The following is a 24361-nucleotide window of genomic DNA, read 5'->3' as shown; positions in this document are numbered from 1 at the left end:
ATGATTACAATATTTTCTTGTCACTTAACAAAAAATATTTTGTCCTAACTTAACACTCCCCTTTCAAGTTGGTAAATATATTTCTATCATTTCCAGCTTGCATGTGAGATTATCAAATTATTTTCTAGGAAGACCCTTTGTAAACATATCTACTAATTGAAACACATGGTAACATACAAAGCCACTATTAGGATTTTCTTTAATGAAGTGTCAGTTTATTCCTATGTGTTTCGTCCTTTCATGTTGAATTAGATTGCAAGGAATACTAATAGCTGATTTATTATGACAATAGAGAGTCATCAATCATTCAAAATAATTCAAACACACCCTGTATTATAGCTTGAAATTAAGCCTCTACACATATACTAGATCTTGCTACAACATTTTGTTTTTTACTTCTCCAAATTACCTAGTTTCCACCCAGAGGATCTAAGTCACGAGGATATTCAGGCAAGGATGAAGGAGTTATTTGTGTCCAGCGTTGGTATGTGAAGAGAGGTGGTAGAACAATGTCATCTGCAGTTTGATTGAAGTTTGAGAGGAAATAGGAATAATCAATGGATCACAGGATTGTACAAGAAGGACCAACTGAACCGATGAACAATGTTGCACAGGGAACAGAAAAAGGTGAATCATAAAAAAAAAGTAACATCAGCAGACATATAATATACCTTTTGGTTGAGGGAGAATAACCTTTATACCCTTTCTAGAGAAGAGAAAATCCCAAAAAGACACATGTAATACCTTTGCATAAAGCTTATCAAGACCTGGAGAAAAACGCCACAGAAAAATATTCCTTAGCATTAAAACTTTTGAGAATTTTAATTATCTTCCCAAATTGGTCCTTAATTTCAATGAAGAAAGACATAAATATGGATAAAAGTTTGGATTTGTCTTTCATTAAATAAACTAGTTGAAAGAAATAAATGGAAATAAATTTCTGAGATTTTTTACAAATGTGATTACAGTCTCTAGTTATAGACTGTTTTAGAACCTAATTAAGGAAAGAAATAATAGGTAATGAAAGCCAGAAATAATGGATGTTTAAATCTGTACAAATCAAATCACTAACAAATCTGTCCTAATAAATATAGAATGGAATTTGCACTTAATTATAGCATAATTCTCCTGATTATGCAACACTCCCCCTCAAGTTGGTGAGTGTATATCTATCATTCCCAACTTGCAAGTAAGATCTTCGAATTGTTTTGTGGGAAGTCCCTTAGTAAATACATCTGCCAATTGGAGTCTTGAAGGGATGTACTCAGTGGCTATAAGACCATCATCCAACTTCTCCTTAATAAAAATGTCGGTCTATCTCTACGTGCTAAATGTTGAACCGGATTGTGTGCAATACTAATAGCCAAGGATGTCAAACTCGCGAGTCTACGTAGACTCGTGGGAGCTCCGTAGACTCGACTCGCAGACTCGACTCGTAAACTTGTAAGAGTCTACTTTCCTATTAAAAAAAATTAATAGTTTTTTAGAGATTTTTACTTCTAATTGAAGATGCAGTTCTATTGAACTCACTTGAATTTTATCCACACCCTCCCAGACCTTCCTTAAAAAATATACTGCTCCTCCAAATTCAACTTCTGCCCAAAAAAAACTAATGTGCAGCAAGCCCACTTCATTCTGCAGCAGCCCAATAAAAAAAAAAGAATCCTAATCCCTTCCCTACCCTAATTTCACACCACCCATCTCAAGCAGCAACCTGCGACCACTGCGACGCCACCACCTGCAACCCGCAACCACCGCGAGGCCACCACCTGCAACCCGCGACCACCGTGACGCCACCACCTGCAACCCGCGACCACCGTGACGCCACCACCTGCAACCCGCGACCATCGCACGCTCCGCTCGATCTACCACCGCACTCCACAAAAGAAGACGAAGACGCAGTCCACACGCAAACACAAACGACACCGTTTTGGGTTTAAAAAAAACCAGTTGGACTCGCCAACTCGGACTAGAGTCGCGAGTCCACTGCGATTTCACCGAGTTTGCGCCGAGTCCACCGAGTTTACCCCAAAAACGAGTTTACTACCGAGTTAACTCGGTAAGGCAAAGTGGGCACGTAAACTCGGACGAGTCAACGAGTTGACTCGCGAGTTTGATAACCATGCTAATAGCGGAGTTATTATCACACGCCAAGCCCATAGGAGCTTCATATTTTATTTTTAGGTCATCAAGTATGATCTTCATCCATAATAGTTCACACACCCCTAGAGCCATGGCTCTAAATTCTGCCTCTGCACTTGATCTTGCAATTACATTTTGCTTCTTGCTCCTCCATGTCACCAGATTTCCACCCAAGAACATGCAATAGCCTGTGGTGGATCTCCTATCAACAATCGATCCTGCATAGTCAGCATCAGTATATACTTTCATGGATAAGTTTCCCCCCTTTTTGAATAGCAATCCTTTTACTGGAGAGGCTTTTAAGTACTGAATAATTCTATCTACTGCGTGCAAGTGTCTTTCTCTTTGATCATGCATAAATTGGCTAACCACACTAACTGCATAGGCTATGTCTAGCCTAGTGTGTGATAGATAAATGAGTTTTCCCACAAGTCTTTGATATTGTGCCTTCTCCACTTTTGGGTTTTCCTCATCATTCCCAATCCTGTGATTTTGCTCTATTGGCACTCCAGTGTTCTTACAACCCAACTTACCAATCTCTTTAAGAAGATCAAGGATGTACTTCCTTTGAGAAATAAAGATGCCCTGTCTCGAGTAGGCAACCTCTATCCCAAGGAAGTACTTCAGTTTTCCAAGATCTTTCATCTCAAATTGAGCAGCTAGTCTTTCCCTCAAATTTTGTTTTTCAGTCTCATCATCACCTGTAATAATCATATCATCTACATAAACCAAAAGTAGAGTGAGTTTACCATTCTGAGAATGTTTTATAAATAGAGTATGGTCACCTTGGCTTTGTCGGTACCCAAAGATACCATAGCTTGAGTAAACCTTCCAAACCAAGCACGAGGTGATTGTTTAAGACCATACAGGGTCTTCTTAAGTCTGCACACCTTATTTTCTTCATTAACATTACCATAACCACGTGGAATCTCCATGTATATTTCTTCCTCCAAGCTTTCATGCAAGAAGACATTCTTAACATCAAATTGATGCATCTCCCAATCAAAGTGCGCTGCCAAGAAGAGAATAATTCTGACTGTATTCATTTTTTCTACCAGAGCAAAAGTTTCCTCATAATCAATCCCATAGGTTTGAGTATACCCTTTTGCAACCAACCTTGCCTTATATCGATCCAATGTGCCATTAGATTGATACATAACTATGTATATCCATCGACAACCCACTGCCTTCTTATCCTTTGGTCTCTCTACAATCTCCCAAGTCTCATTCTTTTCTAATGCCCTCATTTCAACATTCATGGCTCGAACCCAGTTCTCATCCTTTAAGGTTTCTTGTACTGATGTAGGGATTCTGATAGAATCAATAGCTGAAAGAAAACTTTGGTGTTGCATAGAAAGTTTTTCTGTAGACACAAATTGAGATATAGGATATTTGACACAAGATCTTTTTTCTTTTCTCAAGGAAATAGGTAATCATCTAGGTTAGTTTCATTTAAGGTGTCCTCAAAAGTCTCATAGGTATGAGTTCTTACCTCCGATTCAAACAATTGAAGTTGTTGTTCGACCAGGACGGGTTCTTGTTGCCTTCGCTGATATTGTTTCCCAAAGTATCTGTCCTCATTATTCTTCTCTAGTAATGATGTTGGTGTAGGGTTTTTGTCATTCTCCCTAAGAACAAAATCCTGCAACAAAGGAAAAGGTGACAACTCAAGGTCCTCAGCTTCTTGAATACTCTCCCCCTGAAGCTGAGAACTAGGAAAGAAAGACTCTGTTTCATGAAATGTGACATCTTTGGAAATATAAACTTTATGACTTTGAGGGTGATAACATTTGTACCCCTTTTTGTTGGAGGCATAACCGATGAAGACACATTTGATGGCGCAAGGATCTAACTTACCCCGATACGGACTATGAACATGGACAAAAGCTGGACAACCAAAGACACTACTCTGAAGACTAGTCAAAATGGGAATAGAAGGATAGAATGTGGTCATAAGCTGAGAGGGTAATCTATTAATCAAATAAGTGACAGTTAGAACTGCTTCCCCCAGTAAGATCTAGGAACAGACGTTTGGAAAAGTAAAGCTCTAGTAACCTCAAGGAGATGACGATTTTTCCTTTCAACAACCCCATTTTGTTGAGGAGTGTCCGCACAGATTAATTCATGAACAACTCCATTTTCCTGAAGGAACTTGGAAAGGTTTTGGTTCACATATTCTCTTCCATTATCAGAACGCAATCTCTTAATTGGAATTTCAAATTGTGTTTGAATCATTCTATAAACTTTACAAACAGGTGAAAAACTTCAGACTTATCTTTCATGAGGAATATCCAGGTAACCCGAGTACAATCATCAATAAATGAAACAAACCATTTTGCACTTGAGATATTAGGAATAGGTGAAGGTCTCCATACATCTACATGAATAAGAGCAAAAGGTTTAGAACTTTTATTACCATTGGGAAGAAAAGTTGTCCGATGGTGTTTAGCAAACTGACAAACATCACAATGAAAAGACTCAGCAGACACTTTTCTAAATAAAACAGGAAATAAGGCGGCGGTGACGATCGGTGACAGTTTCCGGTGATCGACAGGCAGTGGTCGGCGGCGGCGGTCAATGGTGGTGGCAGCAACGGTCAATGGTGCAAGGTGGTGGTCAATGGAAAAAAGATAAGAAAAAAGAAGTTGCAGCAATTAAGGTTGCCCAAACAATTTGCAGCAATGAAGTTGTGTAGAAAAATAATAGCAGCAATGAAGGTTGTCCAGAAAAATAATTGTGCAGCAATGAAGGCTGCTAAAAAGGATTGCAGAAGCAGAGTCTCCCAGATCAGGAGATCTGATACCAAGTTGAAAGAAATAGATGGAAATATATTTCTGAGATTTTTTACAAATGTGATTACAATCTCTATTTATAGACTATTTTACAACCTAATTAAGGAAAGAAATAATAGGTAATGGAAGCCATAAATAATGGGTGTTTAAAGTTGTACAAATCAAATCACTAAATCTGTCCTAATAAATATATAATGGAATCTGCACTTAATTATAGCATAATTCTCCTGATTATGCAACAAAACTCAAGTGCATCGAGAGAATTCATCAATGAAGGTTACAAAATAATTTAAACCAAAAGAAGTGACACGACTTGGTCCCCAAATATCAGCATAAATATTAGAAAAAACATAATTACATCATGTTTCAGACTTCTGAGGAAAAAAAGATCTAACATGCTTTCCTAACTAACAAGATTCACAATCTATTTTTAATTATCGTATGTATAGTAGTAACTCTTCCAAGTCGAGTTACGATCCTCGAGTTACGAGTTTTCATACCCTCTCCGATCCGCCTCCGAGTTACAAGTTTGACAACATTGCTTATAATAAAGACCACGTGACTCACGACCTTCTCCAATCAGACAACAAAAGAATTAGCAATAAATATCGCAAAACAAGTCAATTGACTCAGAGATTAAATTGTAAGGACAATGAGGAATGAACAAGACAAAATTTAAATTTATTAAAGCGGATAAAGAAACTTGGCCAACTCCTTAAGATGCCACTTTGGATCCATTGGCAACAGCAACAAGATGGGTAACTTTTGGGGGAAGAAATGTTACCAAAGATATGGTCTGAGGCACCTGAATCAAAAACCTATGTTCTATGACCTTCCATAGATTAAGAAATGCATGCAATTGGTACACTGGGGATTGAAGAGGATTGACCAAGATTGATTGACTTTTAGATTCTTAATTTCCAGATTTAGACACATGAGAAGCATTGTCTGAAAAATCATGCAATGAATAACAGTTTTCTTGGGTATGACCTATTATCTTAACAATATGAGCATTGAGGATGCCCACTCTGGCCACCACGTCCTCCTCGATTGCATGCAATTGGTACACTGGGCATTGAAGAGGATTGACCAAGATTGAATGACTTTCAGATTCTTAATTTCCAGATTTAGACACATGAGAAGCTTTGTCTGGAAAATCATGCAATGAATAACATCAGCTGAACTTTCATCTTTTAACAAGGTAGGCACCCGAAGAAGTCTAGGGACTAAGTTGTCCATTGGAGGAATCTCATCACCAGCTAAAATTTGGTCAAGTACATGATCAAAATCCAAGTGCAAGCTTCTTAGGAATAAGACCCTGTATAGCTTATCAAGCTTTTTGTTGATATCCTCCAATGAATAAACCACAAAAGTATTGGAGATTCTCGACTAGAGATAAGAACATTTCATAGTATATAAGTAAGTGGGTGCAAACCTCACTTTATAAACCAGTTTTAAAAGGTTGAGTTAAGCTTAAAGTTTATTTCTTAATATAAAACATTATAAAAGTTGACTTTTATGTATTAAAAAAAACTACATATATCCATACTGCTGCTGAGTGCATAACTCAAGCAGTTTCAGTCATTCAAAGCTTCAGTTATTAGGATTGTAAGGAATACTAAGCTATAAAACCAAAGAGAATACAAGAGAAATGGGAAATAAACTATTACAGCAGCAATGGAGAATAAACCTTTGCTGGTCTTCTATTTTACATTAGAAAACTATTATAGATGCTAATTAACTGAATGAGAGATTGCTATTGTTATTGTACACTTTGCACAACTAAAAACTAACAGGTACAAAATTACAACAGAAGCTCAGCTTTTGTACTCAGCTACATATGCAAGTCTCCAATGGTCAAGAACTAAAATGAAGTTGCAGTAAAGTTGGGAATTAAAATGAGGGTGGGTTTACTCACAAAATGTACAGGGGAAAATCCAAGCTCTGCCACTATAAGGGACCGAATAATAAAGTGCAGGAAGTTAAACTGAGCATAAATGCAATGTCTGATTTTTAAATGCATTTCATCTTGGATAGATGGAACAGAAACTCCAGCTTTTGTATGGAAGAAGTGAAAAAAAAAACTACTTACGAATAAATTGTATAAAAAAAATTATTTACATCATACAGGTAGTTTTATATTTCACCCTAACAAAAAGTTTAACCAAACTCTACATTAAAGTTAGGATACAAATATGTAATAATTGCACTCAATCTTTATACAGTAAATTGATCTTAACACGCATATCACTCCATGAAATCAATGGAAGGTCATTTTTCAAGTTAAAACATGAAAATGTTACAAGAGATAAGAAATTTGAATATTTTTCTCTCAAATCATTCTCCTCAACCCAAAAATGAAGAGGGAAAAATTAAAATAGAGCACATAAAGATTGTTAAACATAGTATAGCTGCTTCCAAAACCCACCAAAAGAACTTCCTGTATATTCCTCACTTTCTAAGCTCCAAAAAATGTCATGACACTAATCACGATTATGAACTAAACCATTCCACTAAGTGCATAATAAGTAACATCTCAGCATTTATCAAGGATCAACATGGTGAACAATAATTGTTATATATATATTTTACTATATTGGCCTAGACCCATCCATATGTAATGCAATGTACATTCTATGTATAATATGTTCCTTTTTGTGCTTGTGACATACAATGATTCGATCATATGACTACCTATCATCTATTTCTAAAATAATTAAACTGGAAAGAGATTAATCAAACATTTTACCTACTTCCATGCTCTATTTATAGCCAATTTGTATCATCAAATGACGATAATAACGTCCACGTATTATTCTATGCCAGACAAAATGAATCAAATTGTGGGAATTCAGCTGCATCCGCTGCTGTACAAGCCTGCAATCAAATATCAGTTTAAATAAGTATTTCAATTCATTCCAGTTTATTATCAGCACATTAAAACTTTAAAAAAATACTTACCATCTCACTAAACACCTCTGAATTCCCTTAGATATGGGACGAATAAATGGCGGATCCCGTTGAGCATAAAGCAGTCCCACCTTCAAAAAACCACAAAGAGGGGAGGGGGGCTAAGGCAGTGGAATATACTTATAAGATGAAGTTATTAAACAAAACAAAAAACAGTACATTGGTATATAAAGGAAAAACGAAATCCTAATAAAAGGAAATAAATCTCCAGAAATAAAGACTCTAAATAAATCTGAAGCAAATCTACCAAATAAACTCCTAATCCCAATCTCTTAATTTTATGGATTTCTAACAAACAAATCTATACTTATTATCCAATCAATCTATATTTATTGTACAGTAAATGTGAAATATTTACACTATATTTTAACATAAATGTCATAAATATTAAGATTGTTAAATGAAACGGATTTAGCCCATAGTTTTTGTTATTATGTTATTGATTTTGTTATTATTCTCATCTATAAATACACACCCATATGTGTGTATTTTACATGAGTTGCAATAGCTTGTTCCAAATTTTTCTAATTTATCAAGTTTATCGTGTGAATCGTGTCAGTTAGGGAAACACATTCGTAGTTATTTTCCTAGTAGTGTCTCAACGTGCTTCATCCCTTTTTGCCTTAGTTCAATCTGACAAGAATAAACACCTTGTTAAAACTATTTGCACTATGTTACTTCATAGTGATGTTTCTCAACGTTTTTGGGGTGATGTTGTTCTTAGTGCATGTTATCTTTAGTTTTTTAGAGAATAAAATTACTCATTCTCTTTTATTTCCTCATCAACCTCTTCATCCCTTACCACCTAAAGTTTTTGGATCTACATGCTTTGTTCGCAATCCTGGTCTTGATAAATTATCAGCTAAGTCACACAAATGTGTTATTTTAGGCTTTACTAGATCTCAAAAAGGATATAAATGTTTTGCCCCTCCCTGAACTGTTATTTCATTTATGCAAATGTCACCTTCACTGAGTCTTCTTTATATTTTAATTCTTTATCTTCTCCACCCGTGTCTCCATCTAAACCAGTACATATTCCAGTTCTAGTTATGTTTAGTGTACCTACAAATCCTTATCCTCCACCAAATCTTCAAGTTTACAGTCATTGTTTGCCTTCCCATCTTCCACGGGATGACTCTCTTCTAGTATCAGATCCTTTGTGCCTTCCAGCTCCGAAAGTGTAACCCAATCTTCCCATTGTCCTCCGTAAGGGTATACCCGTAACTTTTCCCTCCACTATACTAACCTAAGTTACCATCGTCTTTGCTTCACACATTGTTAGATATTATTAGATATAATTAGATATTATTTGATATTATGAGATATTATAGATATTGTTAGATATCTCATATTTATGTAATGGGCTTAGCCCATATGTTTCTTTTTCCTATATAAACATAACCCTATGTGTTCAATATACACAAGGGATTTACCCTATTCTTTCTTTTCCTTTAATATGGTATCTAGAGCATAAGGTTAGAGTTTAGGGTTTAGGGTTCAATTTTTATTGGTGAATCCACTATTCACTGGAATTTTCCAGCCACCACCCCCACTGTCTCACCGGACCTTCACCGGACCTTCGCGGACCTTCGCCGGACCTTCGCCGGACCTTCGCCGGAACTTCGCCGGACCTTCGCCGGAGACGCTGCTGGAATCGCTGTCGGAGCCTTCATCTTTGTTGCTCCCGCCAATTAACCGGTGACTAGATTTGTCCTTATCTTTTATGGCTTCTTCCGCTTCCGCTGCCACTATGGCTTCTTCTTCGGTCATTATGCCGGATTCATCTATTTATACTAATTACGTCAATGTTCATCTTTCCATTGACAAATTGGATGGAACCAATTATGACACTTGGGCATCAGATATTAAATTATGGCTTAAGAGTCAAGGTTATGTTGATCATCTTACTCATCCTACTCTTCCTGAAAATGAGGTTGTTCGTTGGTCGAAAATTGATGCTCAATTATGCATTGTTATCAAATCGACCATTCACTCATCTTTAAAACAAATTTTTCGTACCTATGAAACATGTTCAGAAGTTTGGGAACAAGCAAAATTATTATACACCAATGATACTCAACGTCTTTATGGTGTGTGTCAAAATCTTCTCACAATTGTTGCTCCCAAACGTCTTGATGGTACAATGGCAGAATATCTAGGTAAACTTCATGCTCTTCTTCATGATTTTAATGAGTTATTACCTCCTGCCTCTACTCCTTCTCAAGAACTAGAACAAAGATCCAAGTTCTTCATGTTATTGGGTTTACATGGTCTTCCTGATGATTATTCTCACGTTCGTGATCAAATTTTGGGATCTCCTATTGTGCCCAATTTTACTTCCACTTGTTCTACCCTTTTGCGCGTGCCAGGTAAACACACCGCTGATATAACGTCTCATGTTGATGACTCTTCTGCTTTAGTATCTCAGCATAATGATCGTACTCGCCCTCACAAGCCGGGCAAAGGGCGTCACAAGTGTGACCATTGTGGCAAACTTGGCCACAAAATTGACAGATGTTATGCCTTACATGGTCGTCCTCCTAGATCTGTTGCGGTTGCTCAAATTGCCCCTGTGCAACCTTCTACCATGGACCAAACTTCAATTGATACCCCAAGCCAGCCTGCTATTTTCAATGAATTTCTTAAATGGTATGAGGATCGTCAGAACCCTAGTTCCACGGCTTCTGTTGCACATTCAGGTACATCTTTTGTTGGCCTCACTCACTCCACTTCCCATGGCCCTTGGGTTCTAGATTCAGGTGCCACTGATCACATTACTGGTAATAAATCTTTTTTCTCTTCCCTATCTACTACGGGTTATTTACCTTCAGTTACCATGGCCAATGGATATAGGGTACCATCACATGGTGTTGGTACCATTAATCTTTTTTCATCTTTATCTATTGATAATGTTCTTTATGTCCCTGGGTCTCCATTTAACTTATTATCCATTAGTCGTCTCACTCGTTCCCTTGACTGTGTTATTTCTTTTACCAAAGATTCTGTTACTTTACAGGACCGGAGTTCGGGACGGATGATTGGCACCGGATGTGAGTCTCATGGACTTTATCAACTACAGATCTCTGCACATGTTGGCGCAATTATGGATTCTCCATCTCTCATTCATGCTCGGTTGGGTCATCCTAGTCTTGCCAAGATGCAACAGCTTGTTCCAAGTTTGTCTAATGTGTCTACTTTATCGTGTGAGTCGTGTCAGTTAGGGAAACACATTCGTAGTTCTTTTCCTCGTAGTGTCTCACAACGTGCTTCATCTCCTTTTGCCTTAGTTCACTCTAACATTTGGGGACCAAGTCGTATTAAGTCTAATTTAGGATTTCAGTATTTTGTTACTTTTATTGATGATTATTCAAGATGTACTTGGGTATTTTTAATGAAAAACCGTTCTGAGTTGTTTTCTATATTTCAAATATTTTACAATGAAATTAAAAATTAATTTGGAATTTCCATCCGAATTTTGCGCAGTGATAATGGACGTGAGTATCTTTCTCATTCTTTTAAAAATTTTATGGCTTCTCATGGTATTCTTCATCAAACTTCATGTGCTTATACACCTCAACAAAATGGGGTAGCTGAGCGCAAGAATAGACATCTTGTTGAAACAACTCGTACTATTTTAATCCATGGTGATGTTCCTCAGCGTTTTCGGGGTGATGCTGTTCTTAGTGCATGTTATCTCATTAATCGCATGCCATCTTCAGTTTTAGATAATAAAATTCCTCATTCTATTTTATTTCCACATGACCCTCTCCACTCTTTACCTCCCAAAGTTTTTGGGTCCACATGTTTTGTTCATAATTTTAGTCCTGGTCTTGATAAATTATCTCCTAAGTCACACAAATGTGTCTTTTTAGGGTTCACTAGATCACAAAAAGGATATAAATGTTTCTCACCGTCTTTAAACCGTTATTTTATTTCAGCAGATGTCACCTTCAGTGAATCTTCCCTTTACTTTAAGTCTTGTCCTTCTCCTTCAATTTCTTCATCTAATCAAGTTAATATTCCTCTTGTTGTGCCTAGTGCACCTAACAATTCACCACCGCCGCCAACTCTTCAGGTGTATAGTCGTCGTCAACCGTCTCATCGTCCATCAGCAGACTCTATTCTGGTGCCAACACCTCATCCCCCTCCGGCTCCTATAGTTGAACCTCCGACTGTTGAACCTGATCTTCCTATTGCTATCCGTAAAGGTATACGTTCTACTCGTAATCCCTCTCCACATTATACTGCTTTGTGTTACCATAGACTATCTCAACCCTTTTATACCTGCCTTTCGTCTATTTCTTCTGTATCCATTCCAAAATCTGTAGGTGATGCCTTAGCCCATCCTGGTTGGCGTCAGGCCATGCTTGATGAAATGAATGCGCTTCAGAATAATGGAACTTGGGAACTTGTTCCTTTACCATCTAGGAAATCTGTTGCTGGTTGCAGGTGGATTTTTGCTATCAAAGTTGGTCCTGATGGTACTATTGATCGTCTCAAAGCTCGTCTTGTGGCTAAGGGTTATACCCAAATTTTTGGTTTAGACTATGGTGATACTTTTTCTCCAGTAGCAAAGATGGCCTCTGTTCGCTTATTCATAGCTATGGCTGCTCTTCAACAATGGCCTCTTTATCAACTGGATGTTAAAAATGCTTTTCTTAATGGGGATTTGCAGGAAGAAATTTATATGGAGCAACCTCCCGGTTTTGTTGCTCAGGGGGAGTCTTCTGGATTGGTATGTCGTCTTCGCAAATCCTTATATGGCCTCAAGCAGTCTCCTAGGGCTTGGTTTGGAAAATTTAGCAATGTTGTTCAACAATTTGGTATGACTCGCAGTGAAGGCGATCATTCAGTTTTTTATCGTCACTCGAGTGCTGGGTGTATCTATCTTGTAGTATATGTTGATGACATTGTTCTTACAGGCAGTGATCACCATGGCATCTCACAAGTAAAACAACACCTTTGTCAACACTTTCAGACCAAAGATCTTGGCAAACTCAGATATTTCTTGGGGATTGAGGTAGCACAATCCAATACTGGTATTGTTATCTCTCAAAGAAAATACGCATTAGATATTTTGGAGGAAATTGGGTTGATGAATTCGAAATCTGTTGATACTCCCATGGATCCCAACGTCAAGCTTCTACCCAATCAGGGGGAGCCTCTTTCAGATCCTGAGAAGTACAGGAGATTAGTTGGAAGATAGAACTATCTCACTGTTACTCGTCCTGATATTTCCTTTGCAGTCAGTGTGGTGAGTCAATTTCTTAATTCTCCATGTGAAGATCATTGGAATGCAGTCATTCGTATAGTGAAGTACATTAAAGGCTCTCCTGGAAAAGGTTTGTTATATGGTCATAATAACCATACTAAAGTCGTTTGTTATTCAGATGCTGATTGGGCAGGATCTCCATCTGATAGAAGGTCAACTTCTGGTTATTGTGTCTCCATTGGTGATAACTTGATCTCTTGGAAGAGCAAGAAACAAAGTGTTGTGGCAAGATCTAGTGCAGAAGCAGAATATAGAGCTATGGCCTCGGCTACTTGTGAGCTTATTTGGCTTAAACAGTTACTTAAAGAATTGCAATTTGGAGAGGTTACTCAAATGACACTGATATGTGATAATCAGGCTGTTCTTCATATTAGCTCAAATCCAGTTTTTCATGAAAGGACAAAACATATTGAGATTGATTGTCATTTCATTCGAGAAAAGATTATATCAGGAGATATCAAGACTGAGTTTGTTAATTCAAATAATCAATTAGCAGATATTTTTACTAAACTTACGAGGACCTAGGATTGATTACATTTGTAACAAGCTGGGTACATATGATCTATATGCACCAGCTTGAGGGGGAGTGTTAGATATTATTAGATATAATTAGATATTATTAGATATTATTTGATATTATGAGATATTATAGATATTGTTAGATATCTCATATTTATGTAATGGGCTTAGCCCATATGTTTCTTTTTCCTATATAAACATAACCCTATGTGTTCAATATACACAAGGGATTTACCCTATTCTTTCCTTTAATACACATTATACTTGTTTGGCCTCTTTCTCTTCTATTTCGATTTATAAGTCTCCCAGTTAAGTTTTATCCATCCATAGTGGCAACAAGCTATGATTGATGAGATATGTGCTCTCGAAAGTAGTGGCACTTGGGAGTTGGTTTTTGTTCTAGCTAGAAAAACATTTGTTAGGTGTTAATGGTTGTATACTCTTAAAATTGGATCTAATGGGAACATTGATCGATATAAAGTTGGTCTAGTTGCCATAAGTTTTATAAAGATCTATAGACAAGATTATAATAACCTTTCCTATTGCTACAATGACATTTGTCATCCTTCTTTTCTACATGGCAGCCATTACTCACTCGACTGTGTTAACTTGATAAGGAAGTATACATAGAACAACCTCTTAGATTTGTTGCTCAAAGGGGGATGTCTGATAAGGTGTGTCATCTTTATCATCTCTAAAAAGATATCTTACTCAACCGTTCCTGATAGAAGACCTTGGTAAACTACGGTACTTCCTAGGTATTAAAGTTGCTAACTCCACTGGTGGTTTGATCATATCACAAAGGAAATATGCTCTGGATATTTTAGAAGAAATAGGGATGTACACTTGTAAACCCAAGTATCAAACTTGTACCACATAAAAGTAGAGTCGTACTCAGATCCTGAGATACAAACAGTTAGTAGGTAACCTGAACTATCTCGCTATGACTCATCCTAACATTTTGCAGTGTAGTATGCAAGTTGAGTACATATGACTTATATGCTCTAGCTTGAGGGGAAGTGTTATAATTACAATATTAGGATCATATCATTATAAATGAATATATCAAAGATCGTATCTGTTAAGAATGAAGAAAATAAATATAGGATTGATATCCCTTGTGTAAAATACACACATAGGGATCTTTATTTATGGATGAAAATAAGAACAGAATTAATAACATAATAACAGAATAATATAAACTATGGGCTAAGCTCGTTACATTCAACAATATCTATATTATTCTATGATCATATCTTTTTTATTATATGATATAAAATAGCTTTTAATTATTGTATTGATCTCTTTTTACCAATATAAACAAATCACCAATATTGCCACAAACACGATTTCAACTCAATGGTTATCCTTTTCTTATAGTTTGACAATATATTTCAAAGAATTTAGGTTAATTTGTTATTGTAGATGTTCAGTATTAAAAGGTTCAATAATTCACCAACACTTGTATTTGATGGTTTTAATTTTCAACTTAAATTTTTACCATAATAAACAACCTATCACAAAAACAAGAAATAAAATTATTGAAATAAACATTTTTCAAAAATAACTACTAATGATCATCTACATCTCAAAACTTCGAATTGAATGAGCTAGTAATATAAAATTTGACAAGGAAGATTCTGAAAGGCCAATGGCTTTTTCTAGAATAACATACCTGTAACATAGCAATCGTAGATGGATCATCAAAGATTTCTTCACTATAATCACTTCGGTAATTGACCTGCTCGAAGACAATGACCAACATTACATAACATATTCCAATCACATCTTTGCATAGTAATAAATAGATAACATAAAAAGTCCTTTTCTATATTAAGCAAAGGAAAATAATACTTTGACACTCCTTAAAACTCTAATATACAAAAATATAAAAAAAAACTCTAATAGTCCATCATGAGTACTGCCAACAGCCATTATAAAACATGACAATAATTATAATAACTTTTAGGTATGTAAGAACCCACTTTTAACATTTGTTACATGTAACAAGTAGCGTAGTAAAGCCTAAAACTCACCTTCAACAAACAAAAACTGAAAAAATAGGGACATTATCCCATAATTTTGCATTCCATGCATTGTGTTTTTGTATGCATTTTTTATGTTTTATATAACTTTGCTCCAGTGTCTTCATTTTCAAAAAAACTATACAAACTGATAAAAGAAAAGAAAGCTTACTGCAAATTCTGTATTAGCCAAAGACTGAACAAAATCTATTAATTGAAGCTTTGCCCATTGCTTGTGCAACTTAGGGTCATCGATTTGTGGGGGATGCCTCCAAGCTGCACCAAAACGTAATCTGTCTTCTGAAATCTTTCCATTGTGTACATCAATTGCAAACTTTTGCAAGAACTCCAAAGCTCTATCCATAGCAGGATTCACAACAGTAATCTGAATGAAGTTGAATAATAACATGTCATTAATCACGAATACAGAAGAGAGAAGACCAACAAAGTAATTGAAGTTAATTAAAAACAAAAAGAAAATAATATATCACATCACACCTTAGATTTTCAAAAAAATTGCAGTCCACAAATTCAACCTCCACCAGAATAACAGGAAAAACTACAAATATTCTGTCTTTTTATTTTAATTCATCATATTTTTCCTAATTTAATTTTTTATTATTTGTAAATAATTTATGTGTGAAAAGATAACATGAAATTTTATTAAACTGTAAAAATGGATTGATTACACACAGAGGAGTAGCCATTGAGCTCAGTTATTTATACAGAAGAATAACCTTGCAACAGGCTAGACCTAAGCCAACTAAATATGGTCATCATAACACAATGACAACTAGCTAACCAAACAAAATCCAGCTGTCATAACAAAATGACAGCGCTAACTAACTCTGCGTAAGAGCTGACTCAGCCATTGACATGTACAAGTATACTCTATTATTCCCCTTCAAGCTCAGAGTACGGTGAAATTGAGACAAACCAAGCATTGAGTTTGTCTCTTAGTGCAGAAAAGTTCAGCTTGGTGATCATATCAGATAGTTGAACTTGGACTTGAGCATGAATAATGATAAGTGCATGAATGAAGAGGAAAGAGAGCAAGAATGCACAATAATAATCCCAAGGAAGGTTACAACGAGCATAACTAGAGACAACATTCTTGCTCACAAAAAGTTTTAGAGATATGAATTGATCACATTACATAAGGAGATATGATATGATTTCATTAGGAAATATCATTGAAATATTTCGTTCTAATTCCCTGTTCATCATTGCCATCACCATTCACAAGTGTATCTCTTAATATCAAAGTATTGTCCACCGTAGTAGTAATCCTTTATCGTCGGAATTATTGTTTGTTGTTAGCATTACAGTTCACCACTAACATTTTTTACAATCAACAACCACCCCAACTAGCATTGCCTTGCTATGCAATGACCATTTTCCTCATCGACAATTATCATGCTCTCTAAGCATTTAACTCCCTTGTTTGCTCTATATGACAACCTCTTGGATTTGTTGCTAGGGGAAGTCATCTAATATGCTATTTCACCTACATAGGTCCTTATATGGCCTCAATGTCCATGGCTTGGGCATTTTCGAACTCTCATCCAGCAGTTGGAATGATACAAAGTGATGCTGATCATTCTCTGTTTTATCTGTTAGAATGTAATTACTCATTAGTTATTATAGATTTATTAGTCATTAGCTATTATAGATTTATTAGTCATTAGCTATTACAGATTCTAGGAAATTAGGATCATTGATTCTTGATTATTAGGTAAGAACTTATTGTATTTGATTATGTAAAGTGCTATAAATACATATTGTGGTCTGCATTTCACACACAACATTCAGCTAACATTTTCTTTATATGGTAGTTTAGGTTTCTCAATCCACAAAAGGCCCCTATCTTTTTTTCTTTTCCTTTTTTTCTCTCGGGTGAATATCCCCAACCCCTGAGTGCCCTTTTCCTCCATCCCCGAGTGTTCTTTTCCTTTGGTGGTCGTTGTGACCATAACCACCTTCTCTGGACGACTACCACCCTTTGTTTGTCGCTCTGTTTTATCGCTTCACGTGCTCACACACAATTTCTTCCTAACATGTGTTTTACAAGCCCGTAACAAATTGCAGTTTTTCCCTTTTTACAACATAACCTACTTGACAACACTCCCTCTGCTTCATTCATCACACCCAAGAGCCCCTTTTGGGTTCATTTTCCATGGCTTTTGGCAGCTCGAACTTAAATATCACTTCTAGAATGACTTTTACTACTGTTCCGCTAATTCCATGTGAAAAACTAATTGGGACAAGTAACTACAGCTCTTGGGCTGCTGTTGTCCAGTTGTGGTTCCAAGGTCAAGTTTGTCACAACCACTTGACGAAACACACCAAAGACATTCCCAGCATTGATCAAGCTTGAGGGAACCAAATTGATGTCTCTTTGCGTAGCATTCTCTGGTTCTCCAATGATGTCAAATTGCAACCCCAATACCAAGCTTTTACGACCTATTATGATGTTTGGAACAAACCTGAGAGAGTTTACTTCAATGACAATCATAGCCTTTATAATGTTGTCTACAACCATATTTCACTAAAGCTGGAAGACCGTGATATAAAAACCTATCTCAGTAAGCTTGATCGCTTAATTGCTGATTTTTTATGCACTCATGCCTTTCACTAGTGATGTACTTTGTGATGCCTCCTTGTGTTAGTTTGGATTTTTTCCATAACAGATACCAATTTCCTTTATTCTGTATTTATGTTGTGTTCTGTTTTCTTATATGTGTTTTGGTTTGGTCCCCCCATGTTTTATACTCCTTTCTTTTCTCTTTTATGTTATGTTTCATGTGATGGCAGTTGATTGGTGGATTTTGAGTTGTCAACCATGAGATGTCAAAATTCATAGTGATGCCTAACATGAGTTTTATAAAAAAGAAAGGGTTGGTTAGTTATTTGTTCTAAAACCCATTGCTTTTTGGCAATTCATTTTATATCTTCTCTTAGGTACTTAAACCCTTTTGATTATAAAATTAAAATTCACTTTCTATTCTGCTTTTATACATGAAAAAAGTGACAGAAAGGAAAGAATATTTTATATATCCACCCATCTTGTCAACTTTTGTCAAAAATGATGGAAACTGAAATTTATCTCTTCATAGGAGAAAATGTCCTATGCTATTGCATTACTGTAATTGTGGCAAAATTAATGCAATTTACAAAATATACCCTGCATTTTATGAGGTTTTCTTGAATAATCCCAAGAATGTATCATATCACATTTGTTTGGCAAATTAAAAATAAAAGGCAGTGGTTCCATTTTTCACAGATATGTATTTGAAGTTGTTATAATCAAAAGAGCTTTATTCTGTGAATGTATACAATGGGTAAATATCCAAGTAGGCATTCCAATTAAACCAATTTTGAAAGATGATATATTTCATGCCCAATTTTGAACTTACTTGCAAATACGCTATATATGCATCTACAATGTCCTCGAAGGTACTACTAGCCTTGTCTTCTGTTCGTCTACAGTTAAGCAAAAGCATGAACTAGTAAGACATACAGTTCCATTGATGTGTAACAATGGTACAGAACCTATGCTAATATAAAACACCTGCAGATAATGGTCAAAAGAGTAATATTGCTTATAATAGTTTTTTTATAACTGTATATAAAATAACTAAAAAAGAAACGCTTACAGCGGAGGATAATTGCTTTGTTTAAGTGCATAAAGTTCAAATAGATGTCGAGGATTTGGTCCAAGTACCTCAGCAATCACTTTCCACTGAATTTAAGAAATATTAATTAAAGCTTGCAATGATTACTTGGAACTAAAATAAGAATTTAAGCAATAATATAAAAATTATTTAATTGTTATGAAATATTCATACTTCTGAAAGACTAAAGTAGTCCGTGACCATGTGCATTTTGGCTTCTTGTGGCGTCCATCCAAAGGTCTGCCAGGCAAAAGTTGTTCATGAATAATATGTACTAAACAATACAAAATAACAAATGAAAAAGAACTTATACACAACTATAAGGACAGCATATCTCAAAATCACCTTCACAACTAAATTGTAGGAAGAAGCAATATAATCATGATAGTCAAAAGCACAATTCAAATTGTAAGATAATGAGTCTACGATCTTCTTCTCCCTCTCCGATCTCGCGCCATCACAACTCGTGTGAGTGGCGACTCACGTAATGCAGACCCTCTTGTGGCAGTGTCTGTCTCGAGCTCATCACTTCGCAGCGATGTTCTTCACAGCAACGACGCCTTTCGTAGACTCAACATACCTCGTAGCGGCGCTTCTCATAGCGTCGATGTTACTCGCAGCAACACCTCTCACGATGGCAATGTTACTAGCAATGGCACCTCGACACTCCTCACTGCACCATGCATGTGACACGTCTTCGTGGCAGCTCTTAGGTAAGCTTCCAGTGTTTTTATTGGGTTGGGATGCATGACCCAATTTGTAACCCAAAAGCCCAGTTATTTTGCTTCCAAAGCCCAATTGCATAACGGAAAAAAACTGTGACTCCTCTCTTCCAAAAGTGAAAAATTGCCACTTCCTAAAATAATCAAGAAACTAGGCACCATGCTGCCACGAACGACTACTGCTCTCAACATCGCTTTACCCTCCCCAAAACAAAGAAATTTCCGCTCTTTCATCAGCTATTTAATTTCACTTGCAAACTCCACTCACTCTCATTCCAATCCATCTTTCTCCCTTCGTTTTTTTTTCCACCGCACCGCACCACTCTGCTCTTCAGTTTATAATAAACCAAGGTGCAGTCCAATTACACTTTCTCCCTCTACTTTTTTTCACAACACCACACCACTCTATTTGTCCTTTATAGTAAACCAAACTGCACTACATCCAAAGTGCAGTCCAATCCATTTTTCTCCTTCTATTTTTTCCACTGCACCCAATCTGCACTCCCAATCGTTAAAATGACTTCAAATCCAACTTCAAACTCCTATACATCCGTGACTCCAAAAATTGCTCCAGGAAATAGGAGTGATATAGCTTGGAAGCATTGTATCTCAGTTGTTAAGGATACTAGGAAACTTCAATGCAAATACTATCAAAAGGTAATAACAGGGGGAGTTTATTGGTTGAAAACATCACTGAGTTGGTACTCAAAATAATGTTGGAGCTTGCAAGGATGTTACTAATCAAGTGAAGAAGAAAATGTGGGAAATTGTTCTTGGTTTGCAACAAAATTTAAACAAGAAATGAAGCCTTAATATGGAGGAGGAAATGGCAGAAGCTCGTGAGAAAAAAAAAAGCAATGAAGCATTGGGCAAAAGTCGTAGTCCTAGAAATATAATTAAGAGAGTATTTAGTACACAAGCTACCATCAAAAACATGTTTAAGAAAGGTGTGAGAGTTTTAATCTTTCGTTGGCTGAGACATTTTGCACCTCAAAGAATTATTTTGCTCTGGCTAGCCACCCCATTGGATCCACACCCTCAAAGATTGGTAAGTCCACCCTCCAAGACCACAGTTTCAGCTCCCCTGCATCCTCTGCATCAGACTTGTTACCCTGTCTTGAACGTTCTTCCTTCCTTTCATCGCCATTCACCGAACTCTCCCCCCTCAGACATTTTGTCCCCTTTCATGATGTCCCGCAACATTTCTTTTATTCCTTTCAGGTCCAACATGCTTTCCTTCAACCCAATAATGTTTGCTCTCATTTCCGAAATCCATCTTCCATGTTCGCTGGTCAACTTCTCCAATGTCGTTTTCCTCTGTTCCATCCTCTCTTCCTCCCTCTATTTTTTTGTATCCGGCAAGTCAGACCAAAATGTTAGGTTCCCAGAAAGAAAGATAAAGATTCTCACAAAGAACAAAGTTAAAAAAATGAATAACTTTGTTTTTATTCCAGCACTGTCACAAAACACTCATAACACTTACAAAGGAAAACAGTTCCTTTCACACAAGTATTATCCTGTCACCACTTTACACATACAATCAGCTACCCCCTCCCTTATCGGGTTCGTGTTTATTTAAAGACCTCCCGTAACTAACTAACCCCCTTATCCTTTATTTTTAAATTTCCTCCTATTATACACCCTCCATATATTGTCCTTATTTTCTTTCCCAACAAAGGATGACCAAAAACATGACACAGAACACAGGGCTAGGTCAGACTCGTCCATAGCCAGTGACTCAGAGCCCATTATGCCTCAAAGGATTACCAGGAGCAGAGCACAAATTATTGGACTTGAGCACCAACTTTTTTCCCTGGTTTGTATTTCGGTAGAATAGGATTTAAATAGCATAAATTGGGCTTACCTAACTTCTAGAAAGATCTCCCCATGTGTCGCCAAAGTCACACTTCTCACACTAAGCACATGCTTAAATGTGAGAAGCATGTGCTCTTCTAGATCCACAATTAATGGCGCCTAATTAGGGGCATTGTTAGGCTTAGTTTGAATTTGAATTTCCCTCCCATTGCTAATCCACACAACACCTTAGGCTATAAATAGAGTGCCTTGCTCTCTTGTAAAACACACTAGATTTTGAGTAAAGAAACATTGTTCGAGTGATTTTTTGAGTGAATATTTCCTCTGAGTCTTATCTTGGAGCTTTCCTCCCCCAAGTGGCGGGATTCCTTCCATCACTCCATCATGGATGCTACAACCGCATAAGATCCATTTTCTCTTATTTCTTTCAATTCTCTTCCATTTTCGCCAATTCTCTCTCAATTTTAATGTGTAATTCCGTTTTCTATCATTTCTTGGGTGTCTTTTCTTTTTACTCTTTGAAGAGAACCTTCACATTTACTTAACCACTTGGTTAAATTTGTGACCAGTAGTGACAATCCTCACTAAGTATTCACCAATCAAAACTCTAATCCAAGAAAAACCAAAAACTCAATGTGTGCATTTTCCAAATCAACTCACATCATAATTGAACCTAACCTACTTATATACTATTATTTGGTCATATATCTAGTTGACGTGGGATCTCCAACAATATGTCTAGTTGATAAGATACTTCCCATCTACACTCTTTTTTAGGGCTTCTAGAGGACTTCTACCAACTTTTCTACAATAGATGCTAGCATAACTTTCTCTCTAATACATTCACTATGTAACTCCTTGTTAGATTTTATCTCAAAACCAATTAGCATTAAGTAAAGTTTCCAGCTAGAATATAACAACACCGCAAAAATTGAGATAAGCAATATGGGAAATTCCAACACCCATACCGCAAATGCTGTGGCACCGAACAATACGGGCAAAGCGAGATCAATCCACTCTGATACCAACTTTTATATGAGGAAAATAGCTTGAGTGATCTTCACTTCAAGATCTTAACTTCAATCTCTCTACTTATTCAAATTCATATATATATATATATATATATATGAGTCACTTACAATAGAAGCTTAAGAAAAGAGAAAGAAAAAAATATGAGTTTGCCCCTAGGATTCTAGGTCACAGCTAGATCTAGTACAAAATAGTTTTTGCTTAGAAGATAATATAAACTACTCTAACAAAAGTCATCATTCTTATCAAGATGATTTGAGAAACACCAACAAAAAGACACGCCTTTGCCTTTTTCTATCCTTGTGATTTTTTATTAGGGTCATGGTAGGATTAAGCTTTTTTAGAAGCTAAATAACATTTAAACATTGTGGAAACCAAAATATGCCATCACAAAAAATTAAAAAGTGATGGTACTTTCAAGATTTCAAGCAGAACTCAATGACAAACCCTAAATCACCCTAAGAACGCAATCACAACTATGCCTTGCAACACCCCTAGTCACAAATGCTCCAACCACAATTCAAAATTGCAACACGTAAACATTTTTTCATGCCTCACCACCACAATAGCAGCCACTTTGGCCATTGTAGATAACATTGATTCATTTTGTGTTTATCGTCAACTTTTCTTCCTATGAAACTTAACCTCAAAAGGTAGCATAGTGTATCTTACCATGTTACCAATCACATTTTTCCATGGAAAGGAAGGTAGACATCTATAAAATACAGTTCTAGACTAATCTTATATTTTTTTTTACATGCTTGATTTGAAGGAGTAATGAGCATGTTCGTTCATGTATCTTAACTTAATGTCATAGACAAATTCTCATAATGATTTGTGTATATTGGTGTGTGTAGAAAGAAAGAGCAAAGGAGGAAAAAGCAGTTGTTCAAGTACCTCGCGTGAGATAAATATCTCCTTATATCCAAACTCCAAGAAAGCTTCATATGAGTAGTAACTAGGGCAAATAACAAGGTATTAGAATTAGTAGAAAGAATACCAAGGTAAAATAAATGTAGAAAGGGCAACACCAAATATTAAATTAGCACAAATACATAAGAACAAAGAATTCAGAATACGTGAATGTGTATAACATGAAAATCAACCTAGACCCAACATGAAACATTTAGTTCTTGAATATACGGTTCAATGTTAGACTTACTAAAGTAACACAATCATAATTGACTACTTGAAATCGTCACAAAATATGGTTTCTACAAAAGTAATGAACTGATACAAAAAATACTAGAATTGGTTCTAGTTATTCTAGTGTTGGCATCTAGCGGTGGCCTTTATCATTTGATATTGTTACATATATGAGTGATTACGTTAGATATATGATTTTTTTCCTTATTATTGTATTTCTTCTTTATTATAAATAAGAATACCTGTGTCTGTACCC

General features: G+C 36.2%; 1 protein-coding gene across 12 annotated transcripts in view; it reads right to left on the bottom strand.

Annotated features, from left to right (window-relative positions):
* The window catches only part of LOC137818591 (uncharacterized), a 32081-nt gene that overhangs the window by 5701 nt on the left and 2019 nt on the right, over positions 1-24361 (bottom strand). For 2 of the 12 annotated variants that reach the window (XR_011082096.2, XR_016517318.1), the window contains exons 4-13: positions 23857-23917; positions 19568-19633; positions 19376-19461; positions 19136-19202; positions 15892-16104; positions 15371-15436; positions 7896-8005; positions 7684-7811; positions 672-767; positions 410-516 (exon numbers count right to left, since the gene is read on the bottom strand). Coding sequence is in view for 4 of the 12 variants with exons in the window: in XM_068622125.2 (XP_068478226.1) it covers positions 7697-7811; positions 7896-8005; positions 15371-15436; positions 15892-16104; positions 19136-19202; positions 19376-19461; positions 19568-19633; positions 23857-23917 (784 nt within the window). In the remaining 8 variants the exon portion in view is untranslated. The remainder of the gene's footprint in view (positions 1-409; positions 517-671; positions 768-7683; positions 7812-7895; positions 8006-15370; positions 15437-15891; positions 16105-19135; positions 19203-19375; positions 19462-19567; positions 19634-23856; positions 23918-24361) is intronic. The other 10 variants (XR_011082103.2, XR_011082106.2, XR_011082097.2 and 7 more) reach the window with 10 other exon arrangements.

Source organism: Phaseolus vulgaris, chromosome 11 (assembly GCF_051622355.1).
Source record: "Phaseolus vulgaris cultivar YP4 chromosome 11, ASM5162235v1, whole genome shotgun sequence".
In the NCBI taxonomy this organism is placed as follows: Eukaryota; Viridiplantae; Streptophyta; class Magnoliopsida; order Fabales; family Fabaceae; genus Phaseolus; species Phaseolus vulgaris.
Note: the sequence above shows the minus strand (reverse complement) of the source record. Positions and strands in the feature narration are given on the sequence as shown.